This window comes from Zootoca vivipara, chromosome 7 (assembly GCF_965207765.1).
Source record: "Zootoca vivipara chromosome 7, rZooViv2.hap1.1, whole genome shotgun sequence".
Lineage (NCBI taxonomy): Eukaryota > Metazoa > Chordata > Lepidosauria > Squamata > Lacertidae > Zootoca > Zootoca vivipara.
This window is the reverse complement of record NC_142590.1, coordinates 668,138-681,631: the sequence shown is the minus strand read 5'-3', so window position 1 is coordinate 681,631 and position 13,494 is coordinate 668,138. Positions and strand designations below refer to the sequence as shown.

The 13,494-nt window shown below is 47.3% G+C and overlaps 1 protein-coding gene across 1 annotated transcript; it reads right to left on the bottom strand.

Annotated features, from left to right (window-relative positions):
• Positions 1-6,742: 6,742 nt before the first annotated feature.
• FAM78B (family with sequence similarity 78 member B) lies at positions 6,743-13,096 on the bottom strand. Its single transcript, XM_035102424.3, has 2 exons — positions 12,798-13,096; positions 6,743-9,971 (listed from the first exon to the last, which is right to left on the bottom strand). The coding sequence occupies exons 1-2, from the start codon at positions 13,058-13,060 to the stop codon at positions 9,449-9,451; spliced, it is 786 nt and encodes a 261-aa protein (XP_034958315.1). The 5' UTR covers positions 13,061-13,096; the 3' UTR covers positions 6,743-9,448.
• Between the last annotated feature and the right edge of the window lie 398 nt (positions 13,097-13,494).

The following is a 13,494-nucleotide window of genomic DNA, read 5'->3' as shown; positions in this document are numbered from 1 at the left end:
GGCTCCCCCCCCCTTGCCTGCAACAGCAGATTAGTTGGGGCTGAGTGGGAGGGAGACCCAAAGGATGCCTGTCATGGTAATGGGAGGAGAGGATTTCTGAAGTTTGCCCTGCACCAGGTGCACCATCATTTCCTAATAGCTGGATTTGATTGTGTGATAGATTGGATTTCTCTGTTAATAATTACGCTAATTTCCTATGGTTGTCTGTTATAGCAAAACAACTGAGTTTTGTAGTGCCTAAAAGATTTCCAGTTTGATACTCAGTTTTTCTTTCCAATCTTGAGACCACAGTATCCTTGACTGAGTATTGGGAGGTGCTGTATTGCAATGTTGCCCTTCCTGCCTGTGCAGTGGAGTACATACCAAGTAGGGCAGGGGGAGTGTTTTTTGGCCCCCTGGCACTTCTGCTATGGGGTCCCACAGGGCACTCTTTTGTCCCCAAATCCTATTTAACGTCAACCTGAACCTGATTTTGGTGGTCAATATGCTGATGGCGCACACCTGTTTCTCCATAACATTTGAATAGGGCGTGGCTGAGCAAGCCTGGCCAGAATGTAGTGGCAGAGTGGAAGAGGTCCAACAAATGGAGTGTGACTGGGTAGGTGGCTCCCATGTACAGCTGACAAACCCATTTCCTATTCTGAATGGGGTTGCACTCCCTCTGAAGGAGCAAGGCTCAAGTGTTTCAGGTGGTCCATCAGCTACATCTGGATTTGGGTAGCCTGGCCACTCTAGTCCATGCACTGGTGACCTCCATACTGGATTGCTCCCTTAGGCCTAGTCCAGAACTCCATCTGGTGTGAAATGCAGCAGTCAAACTTCTGATGGGCGCAGATGGTTGACAACACTTCTGCTAAAACTCACCCCCTGCAAACATTCCTCAGATGAAAATAGGGCCTTTTCTCACCCCACCAACTGACCCTCCTCGACACACACACACCCCCGAGCATTTTCACCACCATTACACCAATGGGACACAGCACCATCCTGAAAAAACCCTCAATCCTGATTTGATATGATTTCATTCTTTGGTAGATGTGCAAAAAGAAAAATACACCAATAAATGAATTTTAGAAAGGGGACAAGATTAGACGCGGACACAAAGCTTTTTTTGATTATTATTTTTTTAAGCAGGACTCCTTGCGCTCCGCTCTGCTCCCCCTTCTTTCTACCTGCCCTTCAGAGTCGGAGCGTCACACAGGGCTGGGCTTTGGCAGCAGCCTCTCCTCCTCCACAGCTGCTACAAGCTGCCCAAGGGAGGAGGCTGGCAGCAGTGGCCAAAGAGAGGCAGTGGGATGCTCCCAATGCAGCCACCCCACCACTCATACAAGCACTGGCTCCTCCGCCCTAAGCTTGGTGGTAGTGGCACCAGTGGGGGAAATGGGGACATTCTGGGATCAAATCAGAAGCTGGGATGGCTTTCATAATTCCAGGACTATCCCTGGAAAATAGGGACACTTGGAGGGCATGAAAACTGCTGCATATGTTGCCAGGCGAGATTCAGTCTACAAAATTCTTGACCTAAGACTGCCTCAGCCTTTCTACGCCAAGATCATCTGGAGAAGAGCTAATAGTGACCGCCTATGTTTCAGAAGCCCAAATGGGTTCAGCCAGAAGTCAGGTATTTAGCATTCCCAGTGCCATACCGTGAAATGCCTTTCCAGCAGAGATCTGCCAAGCACCCTTGCAGCAGTTGTTTAAAGTTTATCAGGCTGAGTTGGTCATTTTTAGCAGGACACTAGCCAGGAGCTTTGAGGAGACCCTTCCTCTTCCCACTCTGGAGTTGGTCTCCCAGCCCCAAATAGCAGTGCTGCATTCCCCACACTCCCTGGCCTCCTGAACTTGAGGGGATAATTTCTCCATCAACTGCCTCATTATTTGAAATTGGCCAGAGAAGCCCTCCTGAAGAGTTCCATCTTACAGATGCTTAAAATGTTTTTCAAGGTATCTACCAGGAAAAACACACGCATGTGTTGGGTTAGGCATCATGTTATCATCTTTGAACCATAACCAAGAAATGAGAAAAGCAGATGTGAGACAGAGACAGATCATCGGAGCCTCTAGTTTAGTCAGTTTCCTGGTTGATTTCACCACGAACGTCCACGGAATCCTCTCCCAAATGTTAGACATTTGGAAGCCAGTAAACCTGCCTTTAAACCTGCCCCATCTCCCCTAAAGAAAGAAAACAGCCTTCTGTTTGCAATACATGATGTATTTGACAATTGGTTAAAAATCCCAGAGAAGTGGAATGCAACATTGCCTGGCCCTCAGAGATAAAGAGCAATCCCCTTCCCATCACAGATTAAAGTCAGTCTTTTAAGGCACTCTGCAAAGCCCGCTTTCCTCTTCCTTCCCTGCTTCCAGCCTTTTCAAAATGGCAGAATACCTGATTTTTCTTTCCAAAGTGACTTCCACATGCTCCTGCTCCTATAAATATCTCTGGAAACTGGGAACATCTAATACTGCAGGAGTAAAGGACACACACACACACCCCACAAAGGGAGAAAGAAGAAAAATGAGGATGCAAGGGCAGAGGCAGTCTTAGAGTATTGGGACCAGTTTGGCTGCACTGGGCACCACAAGAAGGATGCTGTAGAACAGCCCTGAGAGGCGGGGCTGCCAAATGTTAGTGACATGCTGGGCACCACTGAAATTTGAGAGCCCGGATGTCTGCTACTGGTGAGGGAGATCCAAAAAGAGCAGACAAAGGTATGAAAGGAGAATCTCACACTGAAAGGAATAGATTCAACCTTCTTTCTCTAACCCCTGCTTTAATGGAAGTTGTATTCAGAGCCCCCAATCCTTTTGAAAAAGGACAACTACAAACAAGGTTGAAGCTTAAGACAATGAATAGCTCTTTGTTTCAGTACAATCGGACGGACACACACACAGTTTTCTGTAGACCTTGCATACTCGGGAGCTCGCCTGAGGGAGGGTGCATGTGTCTCTTAATTGAAAAAAATAACTTAAAATAAATAGATCAAATAAATAAGCTGAGTAGCCTTCAGTTTAAAGCAGTTCATGTTCAAGTCCAGAACACAAAGTGTGCTTGCTTCCCTGATGCACAACATTAACATAAGCACAGAATTTGGCATGGAGTTGTAGAGGGCTGCTTTCTCGGCTCATCCACACTTCCATTTACCCTGCTGCTCCCCCCCCCCCTTCTAGGAAAACTGCATTGGAACAAACAGCCGTTGGATTTTCTGCAGATGTAGTGCTAAAAGAGCAGGCTTCCTGGGGGGGGGGGGGAATCCAGCAGCAGGGCAGAGGCAAAACTGCTCAGACCTGTGCTTGCTAAGCAGAGGACAAGTGTGGGATAAACCCAGGGTCCAGCGCAGGAAGAGCTTTCTCGCAAAAAGGGCAAGGCATTTTTAGCAGAGTTGCCGCCACCCAGCTCTGAGATCTGCGAGAGCCAAGGCGGAGGCTGCTCTACTCCTGAGGCCCCAGAAGATGGATCTGAAAAGTCCATGAGGATTTTACTGGCTCTAGTGGTGAAGGCAGACCTCCCAGCCTCCTGTACCAGATCTTGGGGATGCGGCTCCTATGCATGCCTCCCCCCCCCCCCCCCCGAGGCTGGAGCTCATTGTGCAAAGGCACAGGTGTGAAATGCATTTGCACAAAAGGCAGCTTGGGCACTGGAGAAGGTTAATGTCCAGTTTCAGAGCTGGAGAAAGTTTGAGTCCCCATTCTACAAACAGGCTCTGTTTTTATCCCTGAGAGATGTTGGATCCTTTTGAAACAGCCTTCTGCACCCTGGTGCTCTCAGCCTGCAGTTTGGACTATAACTCCCATCATCCCTGGCCGTTGAGCATGTTGCTGGGGGTGATGGAGTTTTGTCTAAAGCAGCCGGAGCACATTGGGGAAGGCTGCTTCAAGAAGATGAGGGAACCATTTCAAAACATACATGGCAAACTGATAAGACTGCACACATTTGGTAGAGGCAACGATTACAGGTTGGTAGGGTCCAGAAAGTCCACTTAACTGATCCAAGGTGCAATTTGCCACACAGTTCCCTGTAAGTTAACTCACTGAATCCAATGTATAGCAAGTTGCAAGTGGGATCCAGTAAAATTTTCTAAGATAGCCTGAAGAACTGGGGAAAGCAAAAACTGCCAAGGCTGCCAGCCCCTAGAACAGGCATCCCCAAACTGCGGCCCTCCAGATGTTTTGGCCTACAACTCCCATTATCCCTAGCTAACAGGACCAGTGGTCAGGGATGATGGGAATTGTAGTCCAAAACATCTGGAGGGCTGAAGTCTGGATATGCCTGCCCTAGAAAGTTGAAACAGTGCAGGCAGGATGTTTTATTGTGCCAATGGCTGTTGCTGGATAATATGCACAAAACTTGGCAGAAAGGAAGCTCATTCTCAGCCATAGTTTTTGTCTCCTAAGGTGGATGATAGCGGCTGAATCATATATCTGAAAAGCCACAAATTTATTGGTCTAAAAATGAGGCTTCCTCAACCTTGGCCCTCCAGATGTTTTTGGCCTACAACTCCCATGATCCCTAGCTAGCAGGACCAGTGGTCAGGGATTATGGGAATTGTAATCTCAAAACATATGGAGGGCCGAGGTTGAGGAAGCCTGGTCTAAATCATCACTGAGGTTGCAGCAGTTGGGGGGGGAAGTGAAGGGGCCACAACTCCAATAGTGTGCACCAGCACACTGAGTGTTCACCTTTAAACTGTCATTTATTTCACTATCGTTTAAAAATACATGCAAACGAGGTCATTATATCCAAGTGAATGCTTATATTTTTATGTCTATATTAATTCCTAACCAATACAACCTCAACTTTTAAAAAATTGACCACTGTATAGTGCTAAGCTCCTTGCTCTCTTGCAGACACCAAAACACTTTCTTAAAATAACAACAGCAGTGCTTCCAAAACCTATTAAGGGCTAGGAACCATTGAGAATGCAAAATGTGCCCATTTTGTACATCCTTAATGCAAAATAATTTAATCAAAAGAGAATGCTCAACAGTTATGAGATGAGGGGAGCATTAATTTTTAGAAATAGGATTGCCCTATGCACAGGTGAGAATTTGGAAGGGAGGGCTGCTGCTTTAACTGAAAGGCTTGCATATTTACATTGGTAGATGTCGGCCCCATAAAGATCTGCTTGGCTATTTTCAATCAATATGTAGCATCAGTCATCCTCGCCTCTTTGACTGTTGGCCATACTCTTTTGGCTTTCCATTCCCTCTAAAGATGCTAGTCGTTTGTTATATGAGAAAGGGGGGGGCTTAATGAAACCCACAAGCCACCTTGTATCACCCAATTTTAGCCCAATAATGCTTTCTGCAGCCATTAGAAACAGGAGCTAAGGGGGTCAATGAAAGGGTAAGGGGTCAGGCGTTCTCTTGCCCCAAACGTAATTTGAGAACTGGCCCGTTACCTTCTCTGCATTTTTCTTGCTTTCCTAGGACTCTATCCCATTCTAAATATACCCATTTCTTGGGATCTTCTACCTATTGTATGTCAGAACAGCTGACCCAGGCACTGCCAGAGACCCTTCTGATGACCCCCTAATCCTGTATCTGAACCAGTTGTGCCAAATGTTTCATGTTCTTGGCTCTCTGCGTAGGGATTTATTTTTTGCTATTGACAAAAAGCAGCCTCATGGTTTCCCCTGGAGTGGGGACCAGTTTTGACTTGGGCCTGAAATTAGTTAGTGGGCTACACACCTGCATTCCTTCACAGCTGGGCATCACACTCAAACAAAGACTAAAGTCCTTACAATATATTAGTCCCTGCTTTGAACATCTTGAGCTCATTCACCCTGAACATTCCCTGCACCTTAAGTTGTATCTATTGAGTTTCATGCTCTCACTCACCCAAGAAGCAGTGAGGTCCTGCAGTGTGCCTAAGAGGGACCTCTTGAATCACCACCCCGATTGATTTTCACTTGAGCAACACAGTTCTTAAAATACACACACAAACACTTTTTAGTTACAGTATCTCAAACAGTGAAGGAGCTTGAAGTAAAGTCAAGTTGCAAGGAGAACCGATACCAGTTATTTGGTTACATTCCTCCAATGCTCTTTATCAGAGATGAAAACATGGGCAGACTCTCATGGATGAGGACACATGAACAGCCAAACTTGTGGGGCAAGTGTCAGGGGGCTAAAGCTCAGGACGAACTTAGGCTTGTGAGAAAGGTTAAAAACAACAAGGAGCCAGTCTGGAGCAAGTGGAACAACAAGAAAACCATAGATCAGTTGAGTGGAAATGTGAGTGGAAGACAGAGAGAAGATGGGACTGCTCAACTCCCACTTCACCTCTGTCTTCTCCCAAAAGTGAAATTCTGCCAAAAAATAAAAAGATAGATGAAATAATTAAGGGAATTATTACTCAAGATGCAAACAGCAACACCCAGCTGCCCTAAACGAAATCAAGTCGAGGGCCACATGAGCTGCATTGCAGATATAATAGCAGAGTCCCTGTAATTTTTGAGCCTTATTGGAGAACAGGTAGCGTGCTAGGTGACTGATGGTGAGCAAATTCTCCCCTTTTGAAGATAGCGACACAAAAGGACCCTGGCAAGTTCACTTGGCACCAATGCTTAGAAAAAATCTAAACAGAGTTTAAAGACAGTTGGTCTGTCTTTTAAAAAGCACAATGGTTACAAAGAGCCAGCAGGAGTTCATGTCAAGCAAATTTCATCTCCTTCTTTTGGGCTGCAGCTAATGGCTTGCTAGATCAGGGATGCAGATGTGCACAAAGTATCTTAACAATTTTCAACAAGCTCTCTCATTTTATTTTTGATGGAAAGCTAGGTTCTGTTCCCAAAGAGTGCTCTTCAATGGGTCAACCTAGAAACCCTCAGGGTATCCCTATACCCAGTGCTGCCCAATGTTTGCTCATCAAATTTCCAAATGGCACTAAACTGAGAGTTCTTGCTAATACTTAGATGCAGGAATCAAGGTGATCTTGGCAGGATCTGGGCCAAAACTTACAAAACCAAACAAGCAAAATGAATTTCAACAAAAATGAATATGAAGTTCTGCATTATGGTAGGCTAACTAAGGTGCCCAAATATAGAATAGGTGATACCTGGCTTAGCAGCAGTACATGTAAAAAGGATCTAGGGGTTTTAGTAGCTAAACATGAGTCAGCAGGATGAAGCGGCAGCTAAAAAAGCTAAGACAATTCTAAGCTACATCAACAGAAATATAGTGCCCAGATCATGATAAATATCACTCTATTCTGCTTTGATTAGACCTCCCTGGGCACTTCAGCTGCAGAGCTGAGTGAGGAACCTGGAGACTAATGAAATCACAGCTCTAAAAGATGGGAATAAATGAAAAACTCAGTGGAAAATGTATCACTCTTTAGGAGTGCCAATCTCTGCTCACTTGAAAATTTAAATCTTAAGGCCAGCAGCTGACTACTTGCAGAATTATGGTGGGAATCCACAGAAAGGCCACACTTGCTGTGCTATTATGGATTCTGCAACCAGTTGTTTGTTATAATTCTCAACATAAATCTTCAACTTCTGTTCATCTCTCATCTACATTTTCTATCCAAAGTAGTATGTTCACATTATTCTGGGAGTTAATGTCAGTAGTTCTGATATTCTATACACTTTTCTACAGTAATTTTGCTCAAGAGCCTTTTAATGCTCCATTTCCACAGCTGGAGAACCAAAAACCAAAGCTTGGAGCTAGAGTCAACTGCCCTGTGTTCCTCCTCCCAGTTTTCCAGAACAGGTGTTGGCTGGGAGTCAGCAACAGAGCAGAAAGAGAAGTAAGCTGAATGCACATCTCTGGAGATTTCACAGGAGCTAAACTCCATAGGTTCTCTTCCCGTTCCTGTTAGGACACCATCACCATCGTAAGCAAAGAAGCTGCCAATCTGTGCTTCTGACAAATGCTCACAAAGATACAGAAGTTCCCCATTACCTTCCAATCTTCATTTATCCTACATAAAATCAAAAAAATTACCTCAAATATGGGATGATCTAATAATACTTTCCTTAACTACAATAAATATGGGAAAGGAATAATTTTCAGAAAACCTTCCCTCTATGTCATGCATTTTCAAATAGTGTTGGACAAGGACTGGGCAACCCAGATCCAAATCCCCACTCAGCCACGAAGGTCATTTTGTGATCTTGGACAAGTCATTCTCTCTCAGCCTAAGCTACTTCACAGAGCTGTTGTGGAGACAAAATGAGGGAGCCATGTATGCCACCCTCCATTCCTTGGAGGAAAAGTGGGAAATAAATAAACAAACAAACAAACAAACAAACAAACCAGCCAGCCAGTCAGTAAGTCAGTGGCATCTAACCTTGTGAGCTTCTGTGCAGCTCTGACTGTCCATTAACAAGAGAATGCTTTTGCTCCAGGTGGGGTTCTTTCTCCCAGTCTTTTCTCCACCATGAGCAAAACTGTCGCTGATTGGGAGGATATGGAAAGAAGCAGCGTTTCCAACATTACCCATTTTCCTTGTTCAATGGCAGTCTGAATCTTCCTAGGGCAGAAACAGCATGCCAACAACACACACACACCCCAAGCACTGAGCAATATTGTGCCTGGGCTTTTCTGGGTCTTCTTCCAGCATGCCAGATATAACCCTTTCCCACTGAGCTGGAGAAACATACTGTGCACAGACAAACTTTTGAAATACAGATTAACTGTGCTTTGATAAAAAGCAGAGTTGGGGATGATAAGTGGTTTTTTGTTTTGTTTTGTTTTGTTTTGAAGGTATAGCCAGTTGATTTGCCTTGCATTTCACCCACAGCATAGAAAACTATGGCAGAACTCCTACACTTACAACTACGTGAAACACACTGAGAAACATGCAAAAGGTCTGAACCCGATGAGGCCGAATCAATTAGCCCCAGAAAAAGGGAGAGTGGGTGATATTATTGGTAGTTCAAAATGTGTTTTAGTTCAGCACCATGGACAGTTTCCTCAGGCTAAAGCTGCACTTTCTACAAGAGTGAAGCTTAACAGACGGCATTCTTGTTCTCCCCCTTTGTAAACATTTTCTTCCTTCTAACGAGCAGGTGATAATATTGATTATCAATCAAAAATGCATAGGTATCATGTTGTGGGGATATGCCATCCCTTCCTGCCTTAACCCAAAGAACAGGCATTGCACAGAATGTCTGGTAAGAACAGCCTCCAGGACTACATCTAGTTGGCTGGAAAGCAGCATTGGCCACAGGCACTGGAAATCAAACTCTGGATCTCTGTGTTTCAGCCTCTTTCCACATGAGAACACACGTGAAGTGTGAAACAACCTAAATCTTCTTCCAAAGTCCGTAAATCCAGCTACTCTGCTGTGGCCCAGCACTGGCCATTGTGATCTCACGCTGTCTTGAAGACGCCCTATTTGCACTTGTATTGCAAAAGGCAGGTGAACACGGAGGTCTTCTTTGGCTCAGTTATCCATGCCAGTGGTGGCAAAAGCCCTCATTGATACCATCAAGTGTATCTTTTATTTGGGTGGTATCACTACCAAAGGCGGTCCTCTTTTGGGTCTCCACATAAGGACCTGGGCATCATTGGCATTGGGTTTCACTAGTGCATTTGGTGGGATGGGTTCCATTCTGCTCAAAATTTTGGGCTGCTCCTGCTGAGTCCTCCCCACTAGCCGGGCTCGCTTGCCCAAGAGCTGCATGGGATCAACTTCAATGTTCACTCGCATCCTCCACTTTATAGTCTGCAAAATAATCTTTTCCTTGGTGGTCATATTCATGGCTACGAGCCACGTCGTAAAGCTTTGGTCCCGTTTGATCCTGGTTAGTAGTGGCACATTGCTGTCACTCACAGGAACAGCCCATGTCACGCTGGGGTAGAAATTGTCATTCATACTGACGGAGAACCTGGAGACCTTATTGGTGGGGCCAATCAAGGTCACTGTTTCTGTGGTGTTCCCATACCAGGGGTAGCTCACGCCATCCGAGTCACTGATGGCTTTTACACGCCCTTCTCTCAAGTCTGGGAGTTCCCAGCTTGACCTAGAGGGACAAAGCAAAAACAAAACCAAGACATGGGTTAAGAATGTTTAAGAGCAAGAGAGAGGAGGGGGGAAATAGGAGGGCAAGGGGAATGATAGACACAATATACAATAAAAGGTATAGAAAAAATAGTAAAAGTGAGTCCTATGCTTCAGGTTGTATCTAAATGTATATCCCAGGCCTGGAAAGATTAAAAACTACCGTTGTAAATGGCAAAGGAGCTGAAGTAAAGTGATGTACAACACTTCAGCAGCAGACAGCCTTCTGAGCAAATAGCTTTGGCTAGCATGTATTGATTGCAACACAACCTTCTCACATAGACAGCATCCCTAGACTGGCACCTTTTGCAATGGTGCCACTGAAGCAGCAGGAAGCCGACTGTGCCCAACACTTTCAAGTGCACTAATCCATCAGCCTCAACCTCAGGGATTCCAGTAGGAGGGATGGATTCAGGATTGGATCCACTCTATCTATTTCCCCATATCACAGTATGAGAACAAAGGAATCACAAGAGAAAGAGATCACAGGGATAGCAATTACTCTAGAGCTACATCATTAACCTGTTCCTGCTGCTAATCACTCTTCTGGTAAAGTGTAGTGCTGCTCTTTGAGATACCACATTTCTCTCTAAAATAGGGATAAGGAACCTGTCCCCCCCCCAATGCTGTTGCCATCCAACTCTCATTAGGCCAATTGCCAGCGATGTTGGGAGTTGTGCTTGCTCCAGACCCAACAACACCTCTCTCTCTCTCTCTCTCTCTCTCTCTCTCTCTCACACACACACACACACACACACACACACACACACAGTATGTGCATACCTCATGCAACCTGATTCATTTCTACCCCATTCCATTGTTCACTTAAATAACAAAGAGTATTGCAGCACCGCCAGTATTAATATATCTACTGTGGCAGGATCTTAATGCAACTGAAAAAGAAACATTGTTCTGGAACAATGTCCTTTGGACAAACGAGACCAAAGTGGGGATGTTTGGCCGTAATGCACAGCACCATGTTTGGTGAAAACCAAACACAGCATATCAGCACAAACAACCCATGGCAACTGTCAAGCCCAGTGGTGGAGGGGTGATGACTGGGGCTTGTTTTGCAGCCACAGGACCTGGAAACCTTGCAGTCATTGAGTTGACCATGAACATTTATATATTCTAGAGTCAAATGTGAGGCCATCTGCCCAACAGCTGAAGCTTGGCTGAAATTGGGTCATGCAACAGGACAATGATCCCAACCAGCAAATCTACAACAGAATGGCTGAAAAAGAACAGAATCAAGGGGTTGCAATGGCCCAGTCATTAGAGTGGGCCAAAATTCCTCCACATCGATGTGAGAGATAGATTAAGTCCTACAGAAAACAATTAGTTCAAGTTATTGCTGCTAAAGGTGGTTCTACAATTTTAAGACCTTCTAAGGAACAGGTGATTGCTATTATGTCCTTAAGTGCAAAACCACAGAATTCAAAGAGGGTGTGTACTTTCTTTTTCCCATGATTGAATGTTCTATGCTGAACTGCCTTTGAACACTGTTCAGAAACATCCAAAATGTGGGGGGCAATTTATGAATGGGAACGAGCCTTGGGCCTATCAGCAGCAATCTATGTCAGGGAAGACTTCAAAATGCTGGCCTTGACCTTTAAATCACAAATAGCCTTTATTCGATTTAAGGATCAACTCCACTTTTTGCATGAAGGCCATGTTCCCCACAAATGTCAAGCACAATGCCTTTTATCTGGTGGCAGTGTTGCTGGGAAACTCCCACAATGCAACTGCTTCCCCAAAGAACCTTGCCAGGGCCTGACACAGTCTTTACTATCAGAAGGGGGAGACGGTGACAATTAACAAACTGGCAAAGGGTTTCTTTTGCAGAATCTGTCATACAGTACAGGTTTTTTTTATGTTGCTACTACTATCCCTCAGCTCCTCATATGGAGACAATCCATTGACTTCTCTTACAAAATTGCTATAAGGATTTCTGAAATAAGAGTACAGTACAATGTAAAAATCATATATTATTATGATTGCTGCTTAGGAAGGATAAGAGTTCAAGAGTATCAAGTTATTCCAAATTACCACGAGGCCCAAGGCAGCCACATGAAAAGGAGCTCCAAAGTGCTGTTGAGTCTTCTAGCAACAGGAGGAAATTCACTGCCAGGACAGAAGATTCCCTTTCCTGATACTACACCTAAAGGGGGATGTGTAGCTTTGCAGTGGTTGGCACAGCAGTGCACTGTCCAAGGTGCTTTCTTGCAGGCGGAGAAGGGTGCCTGGTGGCATGAGGACAGGTGCACTCACCTGCCCAGGTGAGCTCAATTAGCACTGCTCACAAAGGGCCCTGTTGCTGTAGGTGTTGGAGCATCCAAAGGGGAGGGCATAGGAGCTGAGGGCCAAGCTACATGAGAGGACAGAAGACTCGGCCACCTCACCAACCGCTCCCAGTTTCACTTTTACTTGAGAACTGCCACGGGGGCTTGTATTTCGACTGTAGACATCTGAGCAATTTCTTCTTTGGGTTTGCTGCGATTTGGGCTGCTTGGCCCCGGAAAACTCTAGGCAAGGAAGAGCAGCCTTTGCCCATAGACGGCAGCTAAGGAAGGGGCTGCTCTGCTCCCCAGGGCGCCGTCCCACCCCCACCTGGCCCGAGGGGGGTGCTCTTGCTCCCGGGGCAGCCTCGGTGGCCTTTCCCTTTGGGGGAGGAGGGGACAGCCATCTTTGTGGGAGGGAGGGAGGGAGGGCGCAGGCTCGGGGAGGCTGCTGGGTTCCTCTGGCGACCCCCCCCCGTGACCCCCCTCCTCTTCCCGGCGCCACTCACATGCCCAGGTCACTGTAGGTGTTGTAGAACTCCATGTGGTTGCAGGCCTGGATCCAGCCCACCACCCAGGTGTGGCGCCGCGGGATGGGCGGCATGAGGACGCGCGCGGCGGCGCGGAAGTAGGGCGTTCGGTAGCGCAGCACGATGGGCGACGTCTCCTCCAGGGCCGTGGCGCCCGGCTCGATGCACGCCGACACGTCCGACACCACGATGTGCTCCCGCCGCACGCGCGCCTTGCACGCCACGCTCTGCAGGCAGCCCATGGCCCGGACCCGCCGCCCCCACTAGCCCCACCGCCCGGGGGCCCCGCCGCCACCGCCGACGCCCCCCGACCGCCACCGACGCCCCCCGATCATCTCAGCCCGGCCGGGCGGCGCGCCGGGCGGGACAGGGGGCCAGCGCACCGCGCGCCCGCCCGGCCGCTCCACCTGCTCGCCAGGCCGCCGCCGCCGCCGCCTGCCTCCCTCCCTCCCTCCCGGGCGGCCCCGGGCGAACGACTCGGGCCGAGCAGCTCGCCGGCGGCTTCCTCTCCCAAGCCGAGCAGGGTGCGCCTGGGACACGTGTGAGGGAAGGAGTCACGTGAAGGGAAGGAGAAGCGGGTCAGAGCGGCGGCGGCGCCCACCCCCGGCCAAGCGCGCAGGGCCGCCGCCGCCGCCGCGGGAAAGGATGCTCGCGGGGCGGACGGGGCGGCGGCTCG

Coding starts and splice junctions, on each gene's coding strand:
- FAM78B (XM_035102424.3), bottom strand. CDS start 13,060: ATGGGCTGCCTGCAGAGCGTGGCGTGCAAGGCGCGCGTGCGGCGGGAG. Junction 9,972..12,797: donor ACCTACAGTGACCTGGGCAT/GTGAGTGGCGCC, acceptor TTGTCCCTCTAG/GTCAAGCTGGGAACTCCCAG.